The sequence below is a fragment of the Epinephelus lanceolatus genome, chromosome 18 (assembly GCF_041903045.1).
Source record: "Epinephelus lanceolatus isolate andai-2023 chromosome 18, ASM4190304v1, whole genome shotgun sequence".
NCBI classification, from domain to species: Eukaryota; Metazoa; Chordata; class Actinopteri; order Perciformes; family Serranidae; genus Epinephelus; species Epinephelus lanceolatus.
This window is the reverse complement of record NC_135751.1, coordinates 33,251,442-33,277,782: the sequence shown is the minus strand read 5'-3', so window position 1 is coordinate 33,277,782 and position 26,341 is coordinate 33,251,442. Positions and strand designations below refer to the sequence as shown.

The 26,341-nt window shown below is 41.4% G+C and overlaps 1 protein-coding gene across 1 annotated transcript; it reads left to right on the top strand.

The window, feature by feature from the left end:
* On the top strand, positions 1 to 26,341 carry emp2 (epithelial membrane protein 2). Its single transcript, XM_033645184.2, has 5 exons — positions 1 to 182; positions 17,966 to 18,213; positions 18,310 to 18,418; positions 19,440 to 19,580; positions 20,993 to 26,341. Exons 2-5 carry the CDS (start codon positions 18,136 to 18,138, stop codon positions 21,160 to 21,162), a joined length of 498 nt encoding a protein of 165 aa, XP_033501075.1. The 5' UTR covers positions 1 to 182; positions 17,966 to 18,135; the 3' UTR covers positions 21,163 to 26,341.

Sequence of the window (26,341 nt, the reverse complement as noted above, 5' to 3'; positions counted from 1 at the left end):
CGTGCGTCTTTAACTTTTCTGCGGGACTAGCAGTGAGATCTCCGGCTGCCGTTTTGTCACGTTTGGAGGCTTTATTTCCAAAACTTTTTTATTTTATCATCCCTCAATTTACCTTTAATTTCCCATTAACACACAACACCTGGAGCTCCTCACAGCTTTGCTTCCTCCTCAGTCAAAACTCGGTGAGTAAACTTTGTATTTTTGTAGTTTGCATGTTGTTTGAATGCTACACGGAACTTTCTCTGAGGGATCATGTCCCATTCAAATCCAATGCGACTCTGAAATATATAATAAATATCCCATTAACAACATTATTGTGACTTTATGGTGAGTCTTGAGCCTAACTGTTCTTATTTACTGCTCTGGAATATTTAATCCAGCCTAAAATATTCCTTAAATAACTGTTGGATATTTCTATAATTTATATTTAATAACTATGATACGTTTATTTAGCTTTATAATTCATAATAGACTCGTTTTACTTCGCCTTTGCTGCCGTGTTTCCCCCTGTGGGTATTTATACACATCATAACTTCTGCTGAGTGGCTCCAACTTTCAGACGTTGGAAATGAAAGGGGCGTTGTCAGCCACCAATGTGTGTGTGTGTGTGTGTGTGTGTGTGTGTGTGTGTGTGTGTGCTGTGAATGAGTGTTTTCTGCCCTGAGAGGGAAGATAAATTACTTTTTTTTTCAATGGATACAGGAAATGTGCGTGTGTGCGTGCCTCATAGGGGCTTTAAGCGTATCTGCTTCATTACTTAGAGTTTGTCCTGAACTTGTGGTGCTTTGCATCTGTAAACCTGCACATATGGTCACACTAGATGCTGCTGTGGTAATATATGAGTGTCAGTGTTTTATTGAGCTGATTAAATCTGCTTAAAATCAGCTCAGGCTCCATATAAGCGTATTACTTGGACTACAATGCTGAATCCAGCTGCCCATGTCATGCATTGTTGACTGATGAGGCAGGTGATAACTCCTGCATTCTCCCTTCATTGGGGGCGCCCTCTTGTGGTTGAGAACAGCAACAGCTTGGCCCTGGTTTGCAAAGGTTGGAGGAGTCTTTTAGGAGTAGGATGCAGAAATGGAGACTCCTAAGGCAATGTTTGCATGATGGATAATGCAGTCCAGCAGTGGTCTGAAGATTAAATGTCATTTGGAGAGTTAAGGTTACAAAGATACAACAATGTGTCGGAGACTAATTTGCATGCCCCTGTTGGCATCAGGGTTGACAGGTGGATTTCAATATCTACCACCCACTCTGTGGCAAATCTGCATTATTTTACCTGCATTTTGCTGGTGGCTGGTGCTAATCCACCCTGGCTAACATGCAGTTATAAACCGTTGCACACAATGCATGGAAAAAGGCAGAGAAAAGGATAACAGGTGGACGGCTAAACCTAAACTTGGACTCCCTCAACCTGCTCTAGGAAACCAGTGCTGAACATGAAACTGGCTCCAACACTGATTTCATACATGCTGCTCTTGTGACGCTGGGGGTCTACATCTGCAGGAGACGCTTTATGAAAACAAGAAATGAAAAACCTCCAAATCCCTTTAATATTACATTAAATTCACTCTGAGTTTCAAAGGTCAAATGTTTTGTTTTATGAACTGTAACTGAAGAAAGAACAGAGCCAGTCTGAAACACTGCAGCCCATCCTCTCCTCTCTCCTCACCCAGCTTTTAATTTAGTTTAATGAGCCCTGCAGTCATCAAATGTGTGAAGTAATGTGTTAAAGAGCCACAAATTAGCAGCTGAATGAATGACATTTAAAACTCGCAGTGTGTAACGTGAAAGCTTTTCCCCACACTTTACGGAAGGTAGTCTTGTTGCAGTGGGTAAGGCTTCGGGGGATTTAGCAGCATCCAGCAGTGAGGATTGCAGATTGTAACCAGCTGAAACTTCTCCTGGTCAGAATTCCTTCAGGGTTTGGAATTGTTTGGAATTATCCACAGAGGTCTCCTCCTCTCCAAAACACATTGATCAGGTGCAGTTTCAGGTTACAAGTCAGTGTTTCTCTGACGCTGTTTGGCACATCAGAGACAGGCCGCTAGCACAGCACCTGCTAATGTATGCTCACCTTTTTTCTGATCCACATTTCTGGGAGGTTTCACCATGAATTTATTTATCTGCAGGTCTCCTCTTCTCCAAAGCAAACAGATGTGGTGATTTAACCCAGTAAAGACATTGAATAAGCAGTTTCACATTACAAATCAGTGTTTCTCTGATGATGTTTGGCGTGTCGGAAACTGGCTGCTAGCCTAGCACGTGTGTCCTCACCTTTTTTCTTTGATAACTCAAGATCCAGACACTCAGGAGGTTTTTTAATGATATTTTTATTGAAGGATAATTGCAAATCATACAAAAATTACAATTGAAACAATGTTTTTCCTTCCATCTTTTCTTTTCTGAACAAACATCCTTTAAGCCAGACAGGATGATGATGTTAGGGGACTTCCAGTCTAGCAAAATTCTGCGACGAGCTCATAGAGACGCATACGGCACTATATCGGCCTGTCCGGCAGTCAGAGTAGTGAGATACTCAGGAGGTTTTTACTGGGAGGCAACCCCGCAGAGGTCTCTTCCTCTCCAAAACAAACAGACCTGGTGATTTAAACCACTACAAAATGAATAAAGCGTGTGTCTTGGCCGCTGTAGAAACATGGCGGTGCAACACGGCCATCTCCTTAGACGAGGACCCGCTCCCTATGTAGATGTAAATGGCTCATTCTAAGGCAACAAAAACACAGTGACTCTTATTTTCAAGTGATTATACACTAAAGAAAACACTGTTTTGATTCCATTTCTGCAGATATATTCCCCTAAATCCTACACACTGGACTGTAACTGAAGTTTGATGCACACAGTGGCCAAATTCTCCTCAAGCAGATGTAATTTTTCTATCTGAAGTATTAGGACACAGCTGCAATCCTTTGCCCTCTTTGCCCTCACTGTTTCGGCTGTGATGTGACACAATGCCCGAACGTTTTCATGGCAGAGTGTCAGTGTTAATTTGAAAGTATTTTCAGTCACTGAATGCAGCATGAGGAGAGAGGTGTGTGATATTTGATCGGAGGGGGATTAGTCGGGGGTGTGAGGTTTTAAAAGCTGCTGACAGATGAAAACTATCAGCGAACAAGTGTGAAGTGACTGAGAGTAGAGCAGAAAGATGGAAGAGGATGAAGGGATGATAAACAGATGAGGATGAAGGTGTCTTGTTTTTTTTTTTTTTTTTACCTCTCCATCAGGTGTTAGCCCCAACTTGTCTCCACCATGTGGGAGTCATTACTCAGCGCTGTCACTTCAGGAATGTGTGTGAAAACGTACCCTCTCACACACTTACCTAACAAACCATGTTAGTGTCCAACATGAAAGAATTCCTGCGTCAGGGGGAAGTCTTTAAACCCAGCAGGAAAACAGTTGTGTGCATGTGTGTGTCTGTGTGTGCATTTGTCAATTTGTTAGGCTCCTGATTCCCGAACAGGCATGTCGTACACACACACCTTCACACACACACTGTATGCCTTTGCAACAATGTAGGCGTCATTGTGCAGAACAATGATTCTTCTTCCTCTCCTGGTATTCAGCAAAACTCAACATAACTCACATATTTATTTCAAAGTATCAAAGCAGCCAGTGTTTTATAACCTTTTTATGAAGAGACATGATTTTGGGGTTAGGGCAAAAGGTCTAGAAAATGTCAAGTTATTAGGCTTGTGTCGCCAGCAATAAAAAGTCTCATGACCAATGTAAAAAAACATCAGTTTGAAGCGACAGTGTTGTCGTCGATTTGGACTCTGAATGCATCATTTGTGCACACTTATAACCCATTTTCCACACGTTGAATTTCAATTTAAAATGTACCCTTCTCTTTTTAGAAAGGACAGTCCGTTCCTCTCTTATTTAGAGTGTGGCGTGAGAAGTAAAGTGACTGTGTAGCATCAGGATGTGAGTGTCCTAATAAAATGGTCGGCTTTATGAGACGCTGTTTTGTATTGGGTGTGATTTCAGCTTGACAAACACATAATGTTTGGTTTTTGTCTCCACCCAAACATTAGCATGTTAATTGTGAGTATGAGCGCATGTTCGCATTAAAGGGGAAGTACGCCTATTTCCAAAACTCATACATGTTATTCCCAGGGTTGAAGATGATCAAAAAAAAAATTGGGAACTTAAACATCACTCTCGCATATCTGAAAAAAGGAGTCCTAAACTTAAATTTAAGACTGGAACTGCTCTATAGGGTGCGTTTCCATCCGACTATTTTTGTGCACATTTTTAATTTGTGCTGTAAAAACCTGACTGGCACCAGCACAAATAAAAAAAACTCTTGAAATATTGCAAAAATGTTTAAATGCAATGGGAAGTTGGAAAAGTTGGGATAATGACAAAAGGTAAATGCTGATAAGTGCAATGGAAAAAGATTCAATGAATAAATGATGACAAACAGTCTTAACATATTGTCACTGCGTATGCCACTGCAAGTTTATACAGGGATGTTACCAGAACTCTTCCAAGAGCACCTTGTTGTAATATTTTTAATGACGTCATCTTGTTGCGCTATCTTCTTCTGCACCGATCCAGCTTTTCCAGTTTCGATCCCGATGCTGTGGCTTTGAGTATCAGCCGATACCCGATACCGATCCGATACCATGGTTGACCTAAAAAGCTATATACCTTTACATGTAGAACAGAAAAGACTAGAGGCATCAGGCATTGATGGCTACACAGTTCTCTCCTAAGATAAATTGAACCAAGATGAAATGGATTAATGCAATGATGAACTTTTTATTTTTAACAAAAATAAACTATTGTGCAACAACAGCTGAAATAGTGTGAAATACCTCCACACAGCAGATTCTCTCCTGTGCTCCATGACGTATGACGTAGCTTGCGTTGCAATAGATTTAAAGGGAACGGATCGCCTCAGGTATAGGTTGCATTTTCCGATACCCAATCCATCTATTTTGATGATATCGGGGCTGATATTCAATCCAGGTATCGGATCGGTGCATCCCTAAAAGATTATGTGGGTACATTTTCTGTTTTCAGAAATACTTTATTTATTTTTGGAGCTGACAAATATTAATTGAACCATCCTAGGTCATGGTAAAAATATACTGGAATTCTTAATTTACGTGATGTTTCCCCTTCATCCAGTGGCTAAGCTTATGTACGGCAAATTCTGAAAAACTTAGACTGTAAGAGCTAAGCTATGTTAGACAGAGATGCTCTAAAATGCCACTGCATGAACGATAAATCTTTGGGAGCAACAGCTGTGGGTCTGTTCAGGGGCTGGAAGCTCTAAAAGACAAAGTCAGAGTCAGTTTGAGCCTCCTTCCCACAGGAGATGATCCTAACCAACTGCATTTAGAATACACTGGTTTTGTTCTCCAAATTTAGTAAAAAAAAAAAACAACCTGCATTTCTTGTTTGTATTTGAAGGAGATGGATGGAATTGGACAGCCATATATGGCCCAGAAATTTGACCTGTGGTGGATCCAGCCCCTTAATTGGAACAAATCCAATATGGCTTATCTTCTGGTGACACTTTCAAGCCAAACTGCCAAATATGTGGCTGACTGGCAATAAAGATGTGCAAATAGCAAACTTGTCTCTGCATCTTTCATCCAGTTTTGCTCTCTGCCTCACGAGGCTACTAGCTCATTTCAGAGTTTACAGGCAGCCACTTGTTGTTTGTAAAATGGCTCTAGTAAATCCGCAATGTAAAGGATTATAGCTGTCACACTGGGCAATCTGGTTATATTTATAATTCTGTACTTGCTCCACTGCCACTTAGATGACTCCGCATACATTTTAAAAGCAAACTGTGTGTGTACATCTGTGCCTGTGGGTGTCCACAGGTTTTGTTGTGCTCTTCCTTAGCAAAGCTTTGTTTGGTCTCTGGCTTCGCTCCAGGGAAGATGTGCCTTTTGTGTTTTCCCTAAAAATAAGACCATTCCTGGGGGAATCAACACAGACAATTCCTGGGGCAAACAAAAAGCAAAAATGAGCATGAGGGTTCATTCTTAACCTTAGAAACTGAGTCTTAACTCAAGGTGCACTTGCTTTACCTTGCACATTATTATGAGATCATGCAAGAATCATACGAAAATTCATCTTGTCAAGCTTTAAGTAAGGCATTTGAACTGAACCAGTAACTGTATATAAAAACAGACAGCATGATACTTTCTCAGACATAAAGTGCCCTGATGGCTGGCTGAAGTATAGGTCAGGAACCTTGCCCATGCCATATTAGCGGATGGGGCATGAGCCAAACTAAAAAATCAATTTCAACTCTTAATTGTTTTGATGAGTTTGGTTTTAATCAGATTTGATGCTGTCAAAAAGACCTATGATGTCATGAATGTCAGCCATGTTGTCTGTCGGTATGACGCTCAGATTGAGTCAGTGGGTGTATGGGTGGCTCCAATTCATGATTGCTACTGCGCAGACTCTGGCTCCAAATGACGTCCCCAGCACAAGATGGCAGGGCCTGTATCCAGGATATTTTGGCTTTATCTTTGTACAGTGGGAGGAAGTGGAGATGCATCGTCCATCTTTATATACAGTCCCATTGACTGTATAAAAAAATGGGCAATGCACTAATGGACTTATCAGTGGACATGGTGTACCTTCAGTTATATCAAGGCTGGAGAGTATATCTTCATTGAAAGAAGCGCAAAGAACGGCACTGAAGGCTTTTCTCAATGGGAAAAAATGTTTTTTGCTCTTCTCCTAACTGGCATCTGACGGTGATTGACAGACGTTTTATCCAATCACCTACCAAGTATTTTTTGAAAGTGCCTGCCCTTTTCCAAACAGATTCCAAAAACGGCCTCTCAGATGGTTCATGGTAACAAACCATCTGGAACATCAGATTGGCACTTAGCCTTTTCGACCTCACCGTCATCATCAGTAAATAGTGTTTGTATGTGTTGGCTCAGTGTCAACACCAAGCCCCGAGGAACCGAGCCGGGCTTTGAAGCCAATTTGACATTAGGCCCGTTTCCACTGAAGAAGTTCCTGGTACTATTTGGGGGGCAGGAACTACTACAGGAACGTCCTCTTGCTCAGCCCTCTCAACAGCTGTATCTCCACTGAGAGAGCGGAGTCGGAGGAAGGTTCCTGTAAAGTTACCGGGCTCTGGATGTGACGTAATCGCTGCGCGACCACTTTGACCGGGGCGACGTAGGGACGCTGTTAGCTGTTAGCTGATAGCGGTGTCTGTAATAACTCACTAAACTCACTATATGGTACATGATGGCGGAAGCTATATGAATGTGCTAACCCTCGTCTGCTGAGTTTTAAAAATGCCGGCTATTTTGTTGCTTTCTGATGATGTCACATCCCCCCTTGAGTATATCCAATCAGCACCAAGTAATCCTCAAGCCCCAGCCAGGAGTTTCTCGGGGCCGTTCTGAGTACCTACTCCGAGGCAGGGACTTGTTTAGCCCCTGTAAAAGTTCCAGAACTCTGTCCTTCAGGGGTGGTTCCTGCGGTGGAGACACGCACCAACGGCCCCAGGCCCGTAAAATTACCCTGAAGTTCCTGAGGTGGAAACGGGCCTATAGTGGCCAAACTGTGGAACTACAAGTTCTGAGTCTATCATGTGATGCAATGGGGCCCAAGAAGACTTTTCCCATAGACTTACAATGTGAAAGAGACTTCTATAAATCAGCGGATAATGTTTTTGAGCATCACAACCCCTGGAAATGTCTTGTTACACTATCAGAAATTGATTCATTTGGTCTGATAACATTTCTGAAGTCTGAAAAAGCTGCATGATTGAATCATTTCAACCCCATTTGAGTCAGCAGAGGGCTAAACCAGAAGTCTTAAGTCTTAAGTGTGCTTGCTCTGTGGCCCCCATGATGCATAAGATCCGGGAAGTTGAGCTTTTATGGCTTCATGTGCCACTAAGCAACTTTGATTAGAATAAATGGCGCCCCACCTCCAATGCTGTATCTTGTTCTATTTATACATCAGTAGTCGACGCATGATGCAACTGAAAACCACCACCATGCAAATTATCTTGAAAGAGGACAAATTTGACCCATGTCTGAGCCTTGTCACTTTAATTGTTGTTCCCACCAGAACGGTTTGTTGCTACCGCAGAATGCTTGAACTCAACCTGTAAAAGAATGACATTCTCATTCTTCAAAGATGGACTGTTTATTAGATTTAATAAATTCCATCAGGATTTGCTTTTCCCAACTGTTTTGACCTCAAGGAACAAAGCAAGATGTCAGTAAAAATACTGCATTAGTTTAAACTGGTGTGATGAATGTATTATGCTGTCAGGGTTCATGAAAAACAAACGAGGCATTCAGGACTAAGTATCCTCTACTGGTGAATCCCAAGTCTGTCAGAGTGAGGGTTCGGAAGAGGAAATGTTGCATGTAGTGTTTCCACTGTACGACCTCATCAGGGGCCAGAGGGCTCCACTGGAAGCCTTTTTGCCTTTTCTCTTCCTCAATTAGTTTTTCCATGGCCAAAGACAGAAAGAGAGACGTACACAGAAAGAGAGAGTGGGACAGTGAGAGAGACGGGGGAGTGAGATTCGGAGGCCCAGTTAAGTCTGTGGCTTTGTGTTTTATGAAAAGAGTAAAAAAAAAAAAAAAAAAAAGGACATTAAAAGTCAGCATTTTCCACCAGGCAAGGGAATCAGTCGGCGCACACACACTTGCACTCTTGCACAGCAGTCCCCCAGCCTCCTATTATAAGGCTGAGTGGAGAGGAGGAATGGCAGCCTGTTTGTCAGTGTGTACGTCAGGCGAGGTGGCTGCAGTCTGACAGAATCAGTCTATTTATGTGATAACACAAAACTGAGGTATTGCTAAGTAAGATTAGGAGAAAGAGTAAGATTTCTGTGACATCCTGTATAAACAAAAACCTAGGGTGATATGCTAACGGTAAAGTGACATGATGTGGTGTAATGGATATAAAAGCACTGCCTCAGGTTTAGTGTCTTTGATTTATCTTAAGAAAGAAGTTTTGGTGAGACATCAGTGCCGCGAAATCCATATTGCTCGATGTACGGTGAATAATTGGATCATCTCTAACTTGGTGATGAGTACTCTGTTGTTCTGCTGATTGACACACCACAGCTGAGGGTCTATTATGATAGATAAGGCATGAAATGTCTGTGTTATGCATACCAGACGTAGCGGAGCTAATGTATACAGCATGCATGTGCTGTGTGTGTGTGTGTGTGTGTGTGTGTGTGTGTGTGTGTGCAGCTGTTGCCTGGTGTCAGAGGTGAGTATCAATGCCTTCACACTTTACTGTGAGCTCTGAGTGACACGTCTGCAAGGCAACACCGTTCCCAAGGACCCCTGGGGAACACAGGGCTCCATGTTTAGTTTGATGTTTGTGTGTGTGTGTGTGTGTGTGTGTGTGTGTGTGTGTGTGTGAAATGGCAGTGAAAAAGAGAGGGAGAAAGAGTGTATTACTGTTACGGACATGTTTTCAATAGAGAATATGTGGTTTATTACTCTGCAAAATTAGACACATCACTCATTTTAAAAGGATTCAATTTGGATTTATCGGCTGAGATTTGCCTGGTTTACTGCCGTCGGCCTATCGGCAAATAAGATGACATTCACCGATGGAAGTGTCACATCAATTTTGTGCTGGCTTAAAGGCAGGGCTCGAACCTAACGGCCACAAACTTAAATTAATGAGCAGGAATACAATTACTGTTTGACAAATGGGCTCTGTGATCTCACCTATGGGTGACAAGATGACTAGTAGCAGCTGGCGTCTGCTCCACCTAAGGAGAACAGAAAATCAGAGATCAGAACAGAGATCTTCTGGTTCAGGATGAAAGGGCGTAGTAAACTCACTATAGTCTCAACAAGGGAAGCACCCTATTGTTTGCCTGATTATGCTACATTGTGAACAATGAATGCATATTGAAATCGACAGGAGGAGAGCTAGTTAGCGTTAGCTCCAAGCAGCCACTGGTTGCTACTAACAGCTCATTGAAGTTGCATTGAGTTACATTATGATGGGCTCATTCTCTATTTGTAAAAATGAGTATAGATGAAGGTTAATTGTAACGATCTCATGATGTGTTCACATCATCAAACACTCACTGATGGCAGTGGCCGATATTTGTCGGTGGAGTCAGATTAATTTTGAGCAGGCTAAAAAGCAGGGCTTGTACCTAAAGGCATTCTGTCATCCCAGGGACAATAGAAAATGTGTTTGGGACAAACAAGGCCTTCAGGACGAAGGATGCTGAAAACTCACAATCAGTATTTTTTTTCTCTTTTTTTTTCCTGATAATGCTACATTTTGAAAAACAAATCTGCATTGACATTGGCAGGAGGGGAGCTAGTGAATGTTAGCTGTTAGCTGTTAGCAGCTGGTGGCTGGAGCCTACAGCTCATGGAGGTTGCATTGAGTTAACCTATAGCCCCTTTTAAATAGGAATTGTGCGAATTTACAGGAAAGCCCAATCAGTCTTTTTTCAGCATTGGCAGTATAAAAACAAAATCGGGGAGTGCAGCAAAATGCCGCCTACCTACTTTTGTTTATACAGAATGCGCCTTTTTCGGGGCAATGGGGGGCGTGAGCAAGTAACAAAACATGTAGCTCAGCGTGTGACGTAAACAGTGACGAACTCCAAGGCAGACTGCGGCTGGTCAGTCCTTCAGCAATTCTCTTGTAAGTCGGCCCGTTCTTCACCGTCCCCGTCATCTGACGGTTAATGGCCTCTTCGTTTGCGAGGGCAAGGAGGGCGCGCAATTCTTTGTCTCCCCAGTTGCTCATCTTTACAGTGTCTGTCAGGTTTGCGTTTCCCTCTTGCTACTAGCTGCTCGCTAATTCCTGCTATCAGCTGTTTCCTGTTTATCCACTGCCAGTGGGTCACACGTGCAGTGTCATCAACAGCTCCTCCCACAAGTCTTCGACAGCTCCTCCTGTGGCAGAAGGGCACCTCGTCCTTTTTAAACAAAAAAGGTTCCACCAATATGTTTACCCCTACAAGGCTGAAAATTTGGCACCTCGGATCAACTCGCCAATCCGGCTCTGGGTGTCTAATCGCTCGCAGCTTGCCGGCAAAACAGCCCAACATTCGCCGAAATTCTGGCAGTGTAAAAGGGGCTTATGATGCATTCAAACTCTGTTCAGTAAAAATGAGTATTGTGTGAAGGTAAATTAAAACACTAACATGATGTGTTCAAATGTAATCTTGTAAATCTTAGTTTTTCATGAGAAACTTGAATAAGTACTCTAATCAATACAGTTGTTTAAATATGAAATCTATTGAGGTTTTCACAGCGCAGTTGTATAACAACAAAAATAGAATAAACAACAACAAAAATAACACAAACCGCTATTGGCCAAGTGTTATTTTAAACATAGGTATCAGCATTTCACAATCAGTGCATCCCTAATTATTATACAGCAGTTCATTTTTTTCTGTAGATACTAAACATATCATCTATAGAGCATATCTGACAGTTCATGAACATACCAACATGTTCCTAGAAGAATTGACTTGGACTTGAACTGTTCACCCAGCCCAAGCAGCAAAGGAGTCAATAGTTCAAGCTCAGCTAAATTATTCTGAGAATATGCAGCGAGCTGTCACATATACTCTAGATAATCTGGTTAACATCTACACAATAAAGCAAAACAGTTGAATTGTTGAATCTCATCTAATGGGCTGTTGAAATGTTACAAATACATTATAAAATAAATCTCTTTTTACATTTGAATGTGAGAGACGAAAAGTGATGACAATGATAAATCAGCATAATTGTAGTTTTGGGTAATTACCCTTGTATACGATCATTACGGTTTGGACAATCAAAGTGGTAACTCTATAAATAGAAACACACACAAAGGAGCATGTATACATATAATTTACACAAGTGGTATATATTGTGTCTGTTCTGTCAGTCATCACCAGGCCTTCATGTCTGAGGTCTACATGGTTTGGATTTACTTTAATCATCTCAACTGTGTCTGTGAGTCTCTCATTTGTGTGAGTGTCTTGGCAGGCTATATATTTGCGGTTTTGAGTAGTTTATGTGTATGCGTGTACATCAGTGTGTGTGTATGTGTGTGTGTGTGTGTGTGTGCACGTTTACGCTCTTGTTTTTGTTTTTCTCGCTTCCCTCCATTTCCCTCCAATGGGGTTCCCTTCCTTCTCCCTCTGTCTCCTCCCTCCTTCCCTCCCTCGATCCTCCCCTCAACCTCTCTCCACTGATACGAGAAAGCAGCTGCAGATGGAATCAGATCCAGCTGTGTGTGTGTCTGTATGTGTGCGTGTGTGTGTGTGTGCATGTCTCAGAGATTACTTGCCGCTCCAAAGAATGTTCCTGCAGGTCAGATTAGATTCAAATACCAGAAAGGTGCCGTGCAGTGGATGCAGTGAATGAACTGTTGGTATTTACCTTGGCTATTTTGTCTTTCCAACTCCGTCCCCGCCATTTTTGTTTGTCTCACGCTGCGCTACAATTGTTCTATAAGGTCAAACCTGACGTCTGATTGGCCACCCTAGAGACACCGTGATTGTAATGTTATAATAGGCCAGTTTTCTAAGAATCTTTAAAGCTCCGAAGCTGCAACAGTTAGACCTCCAGCATGCTGTTGCCAGTCCTAAAAATAAGCTTGAGTCTCACATTTCCACCCAGTGTGACCTGTCACACCATTACACTGTATGTTCGCACACATCCTGCACAGAATGAAATGTTTTAAAATCTGCAGCTGTATTTGTTTAGTCTTTCCAGTGATTCCAAAGCTTTTTTTTTACTTCAGGGACCCCTTTCCTATCACTGAGTAACTGACGACCCCTAACTAAGTGACATATTTAGGGATATCCCATTTTATAGTCAATGCATAACAGTTACAGTACAGAACAGCTAATAAATCCAAAATGCTTAACTGCCTAGGTTTTAGTTAGATGAGTGATTATGATGATTTTTTAGCAGATTATATCCTGTAAAAATTGCATCAGAGATGAGTTTTCCTGATATTTATGGGAGCTTTTTATAGAATTCGTTCCATTATTTATGGGTTTTTTTTAGCAGTTATACATATGTAAAAGGCTTCTTTTTTGAGAAATAAAGTATTTTCCTTTCCCTTTTGCATGGCCACTGTTAGCTCTTTGCTTGTCTTAACTGCATACTTTTCTAATGCAGGATGAGGCTGTTAAGCAGAGAGTAAAGCCTAGTTCACATTACACAGATCTGCCTCCAGGGCCTTAGTCCAAACACAACGCGTCCCCGTGATCCTGTGGACGCCGCCATTGTTGTTGTTGCTTGCCAGCTTGTCAGTGTTGCCAGATCTTGGGAGAGAAACAAGCAACCAGGGCTATGGAAACAAGCCCAAAAGAAGCAACTATCATGCGTTCTCATGATGCCCAAAGTCGCGGCTAATAAGCGGACCTGGCAACCCTGCGGCTTGTCCTCCTCACATTTCTTCCGTCCTCCTGCGTGCTGACGTGGGACGTATCCCACCTCTCATTGGCTGATGCTCTTTGTCAGTCGTGTCAGACTTCTCCAGTTTTCTAGCATGCCAGATATCCAGTCCCAGTCACAGACAAGGGGGCGACTTGCTCGTAGGCTTGTTCACACATGAGGACTTGTCGTGGCAGACTATCTGCCGACTCACCTCCGACCCAAGGTGGCTCTCAAGATCCTCTGCGACGTCAAAATCTGGGTGAAAATTGTGTAATGTGAACTAGGCTTAAAGGCTCTGTGAATATACTTTGTGTTCAGATCTTCACTGTGCCGAAATCTTTGTAAATGTAGGTATGTATTGAATAAAAATCTAAACTTTAAGATTAACAATTTAATTTAGTCTTCTCAATAGGAATGAATAAAAGGCTGAAATATAGGCCTACTTTATATTATTTCACAATGTTTTCTTACACCCCTTAGAGTCAAGAGGGCTCCGCAACCCACCCCTCCAGAGGCTTTGGTGACCCTGAGTGGGGGTTGCGACCCCCAGTTTGGGAACCAGTGCTTTAAACTGCCTTATACAAACCATACAGCATGAAGCTACACATTGTAAATGGTAAAAAAATGTCATCCATATCGAATGCAGGTCTGCATGTGCACAATTTTCGCTCCACTTGTGTGATATTCATATTTCCCTCACAAGGTTCAGGTGCAAATTTAAGTGTGTGTCGGCAGGTTAATGCACACTCCAGTTTCATTTTCTGAGCATTATGATCAGGAGCATTTGACCAGAGAAAAATGTTGCTGTTTACATTCCTGTCTAAACCCAACCCTCATGTCTCATAATCTAGAGTATAGCTCATTTTGTTTCCTCTTTTTTAAATTATTTTTATTTTACTATGTACCCCCTCCCCCACCTCAGACAGGGCCTATCCTCTGGCACACCCCACAGCCACATGCTCACACACAAAACTGTGGCCTGCTTCCTGTCAGCGGGGAGAGGTTGTTTTTACTGCGACTCCATTTTGGCGGAGAGGGCTAATTCCTCTGCTGTCTGGCTTTGTGTGTGTGTGTGTGTGTGTGTGTGTGTGTGTGTCTGCCTGCACTCACATGTACTTTTAAACATGTTTGTGTCTCTGCTTTCTCAGCTTCTTTGGTGGGAGTTCATGTGTGTATGTGTGTGCACATACGGTTTTTGATGTGCATTGTCCCCACAGGGTATTTTGGCTAAGTTTGATGTGTACAGTGTACACAGTAGTCTTTACTCTACATCCATGTGAAGCTGTAAAACAGCCTTTAAAGTGGTGCTGGAAACATTTTGTAGATATCAAACTCCTGTCTTGTGTTATTATTTGTAGCGGTATGAACGTTAAACTAAACAGAACGATGCTGAAAAAGCATTTTCCTGGACAAACAAACCTAATGGGTTTCTGGATGTATTTAGTATTTGTAATGGATTTTCCTTTCAAGACAATTCCTTTAAGTGTATGTTAACATAAACAGGAAAGCAACACACAAACAAACAAAAATACTGGATATCCTTACGGAAAGGGTGCACACATAAAATCAAGGCCTCAGTAGAAGATCATATCTTAAGCGGAGGCTCACGAACACACACACACACACACACACCTGTTATGACTGTCAACAGTGTTGTCTGAAGCCATACACTTCTGGGCATTTGGTTTGTGTTGTAATGCTACAGATACCAAGGTCATGCTGCAAAAAGAACTCTCACTCTCACTCTTGGCCGTGTTGAGTAAAGCCACGCCGCAGCGTTTTGTGTTTCCATTGTCAGTTTAGACGCGCTGTGCCATGTCAAAGCGCGCCAGGGATGGACCTTCTCAGGAGTAGGTCCAAAAGTAGGGCTGCACGCCCTCAAGCGGGTAGCGGTGACGTCTTGCCGACTGCAGCCAACCCTAGACGACCCTGCTTCTCCTCCTCAAACAAACAAGTGTGTTGCGAGACTGTACTCACCTCTGTCTGCAGGAGACCAAACAAAAGGACGTTTTTAAAGGTCTCTTTTGTACTTTTGTAGCTTCTGACTGTGGTTTGGAGTTTAGTTTCTCTCCTGCGTCCTGGTTGTACTTTAGATATCTGCTTTATTTTACTGTTTCCTGTTCGCTATCAGCTGTATTAGAAGTTGTGTGAGGTTGCTGCTCAAAAACTCAACGTTTCCTTATTGTGCTGCTTCACAATAAAAGTTTATACATAACAAAATAATGAGGGACTTTTATTGTGAAGAATCTATAGGAAACGAAATGTGTTATTACTGCATTAGCAGGACTTTGTTAGCAACTTCTCTTCAATAAAGGCAGGTCTAATAATATGGCAGGGAGGAAAGTGAAAGCAGAAACAGCCACAGTGAGATGTTGATGAAGAGCTGCAGACAACAGGCTCTTACTGCACCTCTGCAAACAGCTCACCTCCAACAGGTAAACTTCTTTTACCTGCCCTGCTGTGGAAGAACTCAGCAAAAATTACAGGGGACTTTAGCCGTGGATCGGCCTGCTGCTTTTAAACATCATCACTCAAGACCAGCCATCATCAGTTTAAAGCCTAGTTCACATTACGCGATGTGTGTTTCTGTCAGTGGGAGTCTCGCCAACTACATTACCACCTGTGTGTGCACATCACAAGATTTCTCCACCGAGCCCTCGCTGACAGAGCCCCAGATAACGCGGTGACGTCACCAAACTTGGAGATGACACATCGTAAAGGCATGGATATTCTTCCCAGTGTTAAATCAGATCTGCCTCCAGGGCCTGGGTCCAAACACAACGTGCTCCCTGTGATCCTGTGGACGCCGCCATTGTTGTTGTTGTTGCTTGCCGGCTTGTCAGTGTTGCCAGATCTTGGGAGAGAAACAAGCAACCAGGGCTATGGAAACAAGCCCAAAAGAAGACTAGACCTGGCAACCCTGAGGCTTGTCCTCCTCACATTTCTTCCGTCCTCCTGCGTGCTGACGTGGGAAATGTCCCGCCTCTCATTGGCTGATGCTCTTTGTCAGTCGTGTCAGACTTCTCCAGTTTTCTGGCATGCCAGATATCCAGTCCCAGTCGCAGACGAGGGAGCAACTTGCTCGTAGGCTTGTTCACACATGAGGACTTGTCGTGGCAGACTATCTGCCGACTCACCTCCGACCCAAGGGGGCTCTCAAGATCCTCTGCGCCATCAAAATCACAGTGAAAATCATGCAATGTGAACTAGGCTTAAGTAACACCTTCAAGAAGGTAGTCCTGTTGTAATGAAAATCCAAATCCCTGCTGTGCTGGGCTGACGGCCCATACCAAGCCAAGCCAGCCTATGACTGTCAAAAAGGGGTACTGACCCTTAGTGTTTTTGGTTAATTTACAGTGACCCTTAAACTCTTATGCGTCATTTCTGACATCTCAATATACTAGCAGAAACAGAAATTGTCTGCTAATGCCGTTATGCTAACATAGCATGATGTAGTTTGGTCTGCTCTGACTGAACAGCACAGACTGACCATTTCAAGATGTAAACAGTCAACTCCTCGCTTCCATCAGCAAGTCATAGTCAGGATTAAGGCCTTCAGTCACTGCAGAGTAAACACCCCACTCCCACAAACTGTCCTCTTGCACACACTTCCATACACACTGTCAAACACACACATACATATAGACACAACATACAAGCTTCGTCTCACGTCTAAGTAGCATTTTCTGTAATTTGAGGGAAGACCTTGAGACTACAAATATTTCTCTGGCTGTTTCATTAACCCTGCATCCTTCACAGTTGTTTAGAAAGGTTGCATTTTGGTAATTGGTTGCAGATGTAATAGTTGCTGTTGGTGCATATCAGCTCTACTTGGATTGCCTGTACACTGTTTCCATCTCTCTGTTAAAGCTGATACAGTTCAGTAATGATGCATGCTTACAGTGGATCAGGGATATTCAGGTTGCTTTGTCTGGGGGCCACTTATGCAAAATGACAGGTGGCCAGGGGCCAGTCGCTGAAGTCCTGCACAGGTTTATGCAGGGGCGTTTTTACAATTTAAGGACACTTGGGGCACAGCCTGGACCTCGGTTGGGGATCTGTGGGTTCTTGCCTGGCACATTTTTCATAAAAAGCTCCATTTTCATGCTTTTTATGCACCTTATTTGTATTAAAAGTTCAAAATAATCCCATCGTAAATCAATTTATTTTAGTTGTGAATTAGAAAATGGAGGGCCACATGACCCACTGTCACAGGCCAGATTTGGCCCACAGGCCACTAGTTGAATATTATACTGCTGTTGTTATTTTAGCAGTCTTTTTCAAACCATTTAGTGCTGTGGTGTTCCAAATTAATCCAGGAAAGTCAAATTGGTACATAAGAATATGCTTCTTGCAGTTCTTTATGAGCTGTGGGTATATGTGCACATTTATATAGAACATTTGACGCTGCCAAGCACCGGAAAATAGGTCCTTTGTGATAGCTTTATCTGTGTGTTTGATGTATGCTGATGACACACAAGGGATTAACCTCTCCTGTATTTGTGTGTGTTATTAAAGTATTACATATATGTTGTTCCCAACAGACTCCTTTCATGTGAAGGACCTTGATCCACACCTGCGAACCAGCCTTTGTGACAGCCAGCATAGACACACACAAGCAAACATCCAGCAGCACCGTCATCCACCAAAAGCTGAAGCAATCAGCCAGTGAGAGACGCATATTTTACGGGCCTGACCAGACAGAGGGGCAGCCATGTTGATCATCTTAGCCTTCATCGTCCTCTTCCACCTGGCTGCGGCCATCCTCCTCTTTGTTGCAACCATTCACAATGTGAGTATAAACTGGAATGATCATACAGTCAACAGAGCTGGGCAGCATGGGATATTTCCAGCATTTTAACCATGTCTGTGTCTGTCCCTGATGTAGGCGTGGTGGGTGGTGACGCCAGTCGGACAGGAAGTGATACACGCTGACCTGTGGTACTCCTGCAACTCCACCTGCTATCCTCTGCAGAACAGCCATACTTCTGATGCAGGTAAGACAGCATGTGGAAAGGTCCAGTGTGTAGGATGTAGGGGATATATTGGCAGAAATTAAAGGTAATATAGGAAGTGTTTTCTTTAGTGTATAATCACCTGAAAATAAAAATCACTGTGTGTTTTCGTTACCTTAGAATGAGCCATTAATTTGAACATAGGGAGCTCGACCTTGTTTATGGAGATTGCCATGTTCACCGCCATGTTTCTACAGTAGCCCAAAACGGACAAAGCAAACACTGACTCTAGATAGAGCCGTTCGCATTTTCGTTTAGGCCACCATGGTTAGCAGCCCCTCCACGACAAGCAGCATCAGAAGAATACAGATTTTTAAACATGAAGCTGCTTTAGTCAGTGTTTTTACTGGTTTGAATCACAGTCAGTTTGTTTTAGAGAGGAAGAGACCTCTGTGGATACTTACACTCCTGGTGAAAATGTCCTGAATGTCCGGATCTTAAGTTATCAGAGAAAAACGGTGAGCACAGATTTCCAGGTGCTGGGCTTGTGGCCCATCTGCGACATGCCCAGCAGCATCGGAGAAACTGCGGGAAACTGTTTTACTCAGTGTTTTTACCAGTTTGAATCACCGGGTACATTTGTTTTACACAGGAAGAGACCTTTGCAGATAATTCAGCTCCCAGTAAAAACCAACTGAACAATAAACACTGAAGGAATTCTAAACAGGAGAAGTTGCAGCTGGTTGCAATCTGCAGTCCTCGTTGCTAGATTCCACTAAATCTGCCTAAATCTTACACACTGGATGATGGTGTTGGAGAGCGCTGTCTAACACTTCAGTCCAAAATTCCATTTTCAGTATGTCTATACATGCCACAGAGCGTGACTGGATGTTAACTGCTTAATTATACCATGCAGTGCACCTGTGTAGAAGCATCTGCATTTGTCACGTTTCACAATTTACGTTTTTTCTTAAATTTGTCACGTCTGTATGTAGCTTATGTGTGGTTACTGTAAGTCTTGTCTCTGTGTATATAACACCCTCTCTCTCTCCTCTCTCCTCAGCATATCTGCAGGCGGTCCAGGCTACCATGATCCTGGCCGTCATTTTATGTTGCGTCAGCTTCTTCGTCTTCATCCTCCAGCTCTTCAGGCTCCAACAGGGAGAAAGATTCATTTTCACCGCTATTATCCAGCTACTGGCCTGTGAGTGACACACACACACACACACACACACACACACACACACACACTTATTGATGTGTACAGCCCCTTGCCAAGACCAAGCTGAGCGGAGTGGTTGTTGTTCTGCATCATCTTAGAAAAGAAATCAAAAAGAATCAAATGTTATGAGTTACATTACTTTGATGAAGTAATTAAAATAGTTGCATTACTTATTACATTTTAAGGTAACTAGTAATCTGTAACCTATTTCATTTCAATTGTAACCTTCCTCACATTGCTTGAGGGCATACACATATGGCTTTGTATGATATTTCACACCTCACAGTGTAAGAACAGTAACAGTCCCAAAACATGGGAACATCTGCTGGATTTTAGTCATAACTAAATGCCCAAACCACTTTTTTCAACTGAATACCAATGTGTGTGCATATTTAGTAGTGATGATGACAGATTCAGGTCCACATCTTCACATTTTAGTGCAAAGTATTTGAATTCTATCCATTGTGTTATAAATTTGCATAGCGGCTGCCCTCTAGTGGTTGAAAATGGCCACTGCAATTTAATTTTGCTACTGGCTTATCTGAGGACAGGTGACACATTTGGTCGCATCTGTTATCACCGTCCCTCCACCCTCCCCCCTCTACTTGTCGACAGCATGAAGACGTGACTAGTGACTCTTAGCCTATACCCATGTCAATACTTTTTTCCTGTTTTAGAGGCATTTCAAAAATAAAATTCAGGGCAGAAGCACTGCAGCCAAAACTCTGGGGTTTAGTTACTCTTACAGAACAGTACCAGAAAGTGTTAGGTAAATCTGTTCTCCTAATTTCACCTCACATTGATGGAAAGATAGCAGATTATTTATTTTGTTAAAATAGAAAAGAATATATCGTAATATCTTTAATGTCATGAAAAATTGTCAAAACTGTATTTCAGGTTAGTATAGCTAAGCACAAAGACTGGAAACAGGGAAAAACATTTATGTATTATTATTAAACAAAACTGATTCTGCCCCAAATGATCACATGTCACATCACGTCTCTGGTGTATTTGAGCTTGCTCTTTTTGTGAATGGGTGTGCATACTGTGCAGCGACATGAACCTCCTGCACCCTTAATGCTATCAAAACTTTCATTTATTATTACCAGTGCAGCCTCCATTACTCTCGACCAGGAAAGAGGCAAACAAAAAACCTACATATGACCCCAAATAACAGAGATGCTGATTCACACTGGGCTAATATTATCACACAGCCTCAGTGTTGACAATTTACAGACATGGCAGATCCACAAATGATCACAGTCGATCCCTGCAATTATCACAAATCACATAAGGTCCTGTCGTCCTGTGTGAATAGTGCTTTCACGTGAAATCCCTTCTTCAACTCAACTATAATTTCCCTGGTTCTCTTCTTCTTCTCCTCCTCCTCCCAGCTCTATGTGTGATGATGGCAGCTTCCATGTACACGGCTCAGAAAGACAGCTTCCACTCGAGCGATCTTAAGAAAGGCTCCTACGGCTCCTCCTATATCCTGGCCTGGATCACCTTCCCCATGACTCTCATCAGCGGCCTCATGTACCTGGTGCTCAGGAAGCGCAAATAGATGTGATAAGCTTGACGCACGGGCATGAAGATTTTATAGAATACAAACAGGAACACTTGGACACACATGCGTAAAGACATACACTTTTCCTCAACAACCATGCATGCATACATTCTCTCACTAACCATTAGATGTTATAATACCATTGGAGATAAGGAAATACACCACAAATCCACAATAACTTCAAATCTCAGGTTCAGAACTAGACAATTCACCAAAGAAAAAAGCATTCAGCAACACATTTTGTACACCATACACACTCAAAACCCCAAGTAGTCACACACCCTTCTCCTTCCTGATGGCACATTGTTCTCACTGAATGTAGCAAAGGTGCACAAGGACTCTCTAAACACAGAGTGTGTTAAGTTGTCAGGCTGCACTGTATACTTTATTTCTATTAGAGCATCAGAAACACAGCTGATGGTTGACTGGAGAGACCCTCTGTGACAGCCACTAAAATATGTTGCTGTGAACGTTGTCTCATACGAACGCCAGACGGTGTCAGGAGAATCAGGTCCAGACATTGACTTTCACACATGTGGCACACAACAGGAGTTGTCCGTGTCAGAGGCATTCTCACCTACCTATACTCAGTTTGGTTTAGGCGAGGGGTGGCGCCTGGGTAGAGCGTGCAGGAGGCAGGGCATGACACGGATCACACTGCAGTCACGTAGCTGGCTTCGCAATTTGATCATAAACAGCAGAGTCTCTTGCTGTTCCTTGAATTCGTCTGACAATTTTGGCCTCGGCCCTTGCTAGAAGAAGTTCCCTTATCTCGTCATCTCTCGTTGCTGTCTTCATGTAAATGACCTTCTTCTTCATCCTAAGATGGTTTCGCATGAGCCTCAAGATAGAAACGTCTTTCACATGCCCACTTGCTCGCTGTGAATTCGCTTTATTTACACATGGGCTCAATCTGACATCACACTGTCTTTGTAGGGAGCTGGCAGGATAAAGTCAGTTTGATGTCCAGTTCAATTGATTTGGGCATTTGCCTTCTCACATAATGTCTGCGTGATGTCTTGATAATTTCAGGTTTGCAGGGCACGTGTGAAAGGGGCTCATGATTCATATTTTGTTTGAAAAGTTAAATCATACTTTTGCCAGCTACGTGCCGGATAGATTCATTTACAGGAAGTTGAGGTCAAATCTAAGCATTACAGATCAGCACCACACATGCACCCTGCTGCATTCAGCACACACTCACTGCTCTGGATAGAAGAAGGTCCCTGAGGCTCCTTGCTGTGTTTTGTGAGAACATGCCCTCTCAGTCCTCTCCTCCCTTTGCCCCCTAGCCACTACACAGGACATGAGCAGTGTTCCAACATACTGATTTGTCTCCTCGTCCTGCTTCCTATTCATAGGAAGGAACCTGTCTGAAATATCTGATGACAAAGGATAACAGTCGAAGACAAGTGGGGAAATTTGTCTTACTGGGACTTTCCAAGAGGTCCATACTCTTTTTTTGTGAATCTATAGTTAACTGAATTCATTTTGTACATATTTGCTGTGTCTGTATAGTTAAGGTTACTGCCAAAAGCTTATTTCTAAGACTGAAATACTAAAATTATATATATAAAAAAGACAAAAAAAAGAGAATCTTATGTTAACCATAGCATACAGGATGTGTAGTGAGGCACTAGTTTAGGTATAATATGCAGGATTTTAACTCGTTGTTTGTATTCTTCTGTTACTGACTTGTGTTTTAATGGTGAAAAAGGAACCAATGATGTGCTGTGATATTCGGGATTTGAAATGACAACGTAGGATCATGCAAACTTGAAATAAGAATTTCTTTGTTACTATTATGCTTCTTTGTTCACAGCTCCACTGAGAAAAAGACAAAGCTATTTATTGTTTAAAACCACTGTTGTGTATTTTAGCATCATGTGACTGAGGATGTATAAAGTAATTAAGGCTTGCCATATTTTTTCCCTCTCTCGCCGGGCTACTGTTTATTTGGTCCATTAGTGAAACATCTCTATCAACCCTATGCACATGTGTGCTCTGGAATTTAACAACAATAAATGTGCCATTGTACTGTACACTGTAAAATCTGAGAAGTTGATCTTACTTTAAAAAACTCTAGGTAATCTAATGTCTTTAAAAAAAGGTAAGTAAACATAACTATAAATCTATCTAAAATCTATACTAAATTGTTAAGTTTCCTTAAAATGTAGTTTTATTCACACATCATTTTAAGTTGCAACAACTTAATTTTGTGAAGTTGCTGCATGGAGTTATCCGAGCTCCATCATATGCCAAATCCTCTCTGACATGATTATGTTATTTCAGACTAAACTGGTTCACCAAGGCTGCTAGAAAGATCAACTTAATTTTACTTGTCTTTTTAAGTTTTTACATTTTAAAAACGACAAGTGAAACCTACTTGTTTAGCTTATTCTAACTTAAAGTTGCAACAACGTTGTTGCAACTTAAAAATGACAAGTTTAAGTTGCAACAACTTCATATTATGAATTTGTTGCAACTTAAAAATGACATGTGAAATTAACTTGCTCTACATTATTGTCTAACTTGTTTAGCTTGTTCTAACTTGTTGTCGTTTTTAAGTTGCAACAACATAATATAGTGAAGCTGCTCCAACTTACAAATGACAAGTGAAATTCACTTAAACTTTCTAAGGGTTAGCAACTTCAGTGAACCACATTAGAACAAGAAGTTAGAACAAGTTAGACGATAAGGTAGGACAAGTTCATTTGTCATTTTTAATTTGCAACAAACTTATAATATGAAGTTGTTGCAACTTAAATTTGTCATTTTTAAATTGCAACGTCATATTTTGAGGTTGTTGCAACTTAAAAATGACAAGTTTAAGTTGCAACAACTTAATATTATAAGTTTGTTGCTTAAAATGACAAATCAACTTGTCCTACCTTATTGTCTAACTTGTTTAACTTGTTCTAACTTGTTCTAACTTGTCTTTTTTTTTTTTTTTTTAAATCGCAACAACTTAATATTGTGAAGTTGTTGCAACTTACAAATGACAAGTGAAATTAACTTAATCATTCTAAGGGTTAGCAACTTCAGTAAACCACATTACTGCTCGTTGCAAACTAGTCAGTCATATTTGTATATTCTTAAAAATGTCACCTAAACAGAACCTAAATATATTCCATCTCCTTCATATGCTACAATGCTTTCTGTCATGATGACGCCAAGTCAGACTAACTCGGTTCACTGAAGTTGCTAGAAAGATCAAGTTAATTTTACTTGTCTTTTTTAAGTTGCAAAAACTTAATGTTGTGTAAGTTAGAGTTAAGTTATTGCATTTTAAAAATGACAAGTGAAATCAGCTTGTTCTACCTTTTCATCTAGCTCGTTCTAACTTGTCATTTTTAAGTTGCAACAACTCAATTCTTAAGTGAAAATTAGCTTGATCTTTTTTAAGGGTTAGAAACCTCAGTAAACCGCATTACTGCTTGTTGCAAACTAGTTAAACATATTTGTATGTTCTTAAACATGTCACCAAAACAAAACTCCTCTTTGTCAAACAAGTTAACTTCACTTTTCATTTTATAAGCTGCAACAACTACAAAAATTAAGTAAATACAACTACAACTAAACAGCTAGATATACAGTAAACTTAAATTAAGGCTTGTAGCCACATTTACTTACCTTTTTGAGGTAATTGATTTCCTCGACTTTTTTAAGTAAATCAACTTGCATGATTTACAGTGTACCCGCCACCAATTCACGGAATTACTTCTAATGTCAGCCTTTGCGGTAATATAGAGATAATGTTTGATCTCATACCGTAGCAGCACTGTGTAGTCTGTTTTCCGCTTTCTCTGTGTTAGTTTAGGGGTTAAACAGTTAAGGTAGACCAGCGGGGTATTAATGCACATATCTTGGACTTGATGAATCCTTCAGAGGTGCTGCACTGGGTGGTTTTGGGATGGGAATATGGTCGTGTCTGGCAATGTTTGGACCACAGAGCCTGGTAACTGACCAACTCACCGATATTGAAGATTCAGGGAAAAGAAATGGAAGTGAAGATTTTCCTCTGTTATCTCAAGATGATACTTGAAAATGATCAAAACAGCATATCGGAGGCCAAGATTGTGATGTTTGTTCATACGTTTTTGTGAAGTTTTCATCTTAAAAGTGTTTCACTAAATAGTTCTTGTCTTTCAGCAGATCCCTTGTTAACTTTTATTGAAATGAAAAGTAAGTTTAAAAGTGAGATTCTTTAGTTAATAACAGATTATGTAGTCTTTGAAACTATTCGTTTTAGCTTTGATGAGTTAAAAAACAAATCTAAATTTGGAATATCTGAGCTAAAGTTCTGTGCAAGCTGTTGCAGATATTCAACAGAAGCCACAGGAATCACCTCTAAGAGCTGAGTCATCAGAGCCACTCTTGATTTGGAGTCAGAATGTTTTTGGTTTATGGTTTGTGATAATTTTCCTGTTGTGTGTTTTTATGTCAGTGTAGATGTACTGTATCTTAGTCAATGTAGATCCATACAAATAACCACAGGACCACAGTGACAAATGAGCATGAGTTGTTGAAGCCAAATCTGTATTTATGGGGATTTGTTTTTTAAACATGTTTTTTTTGGCAGTTGAAATGTTTCCAATGCTTTATGAAGTATTAATTCCACACTGATTCAGAGTCTAATGTTGCTTTATAATGGAGACAAGATGAAATTGTCAATGTTGAAGTAGCTTAAATTTAATAGTTTCCTTTCCTGCATAGGATTCATCCAAGTTTTTGGGAGTGTGTCTGCATATTGAAGGCTCCCTTGCTTTCACTATTTAATACAAACTAAATCACAGCATGCTATTCATTTTGACCTCATTCATCACATCAGTGGCTTCTTCTGTAATCTTTAAGTCCTCTCTGTTTGCATGTATTCACATCATAAAACTACAATGTTTGTCTGCTATTGACACCCAGTGGAGTGATAGAAAACTACACAATGTTTCGGCGACAGTTTTATGGTTTCGAGCTCCAGAACAGACCGCTCAGCACTCCTAAAAACAAACTTGTTTTAGCTTGGTGAATCCTGCTGCTCTAATCTCAACAGATTGGGCAAACTTCCATCAGATTCAGGAAAGACTCATCTCCCCTGCAAGGATTTATAGGTGCTTATTTTTTACTGTTGACCCACCAATCAGATGTAGATCTCAATAAATGTATTTTACAATGAATAAAT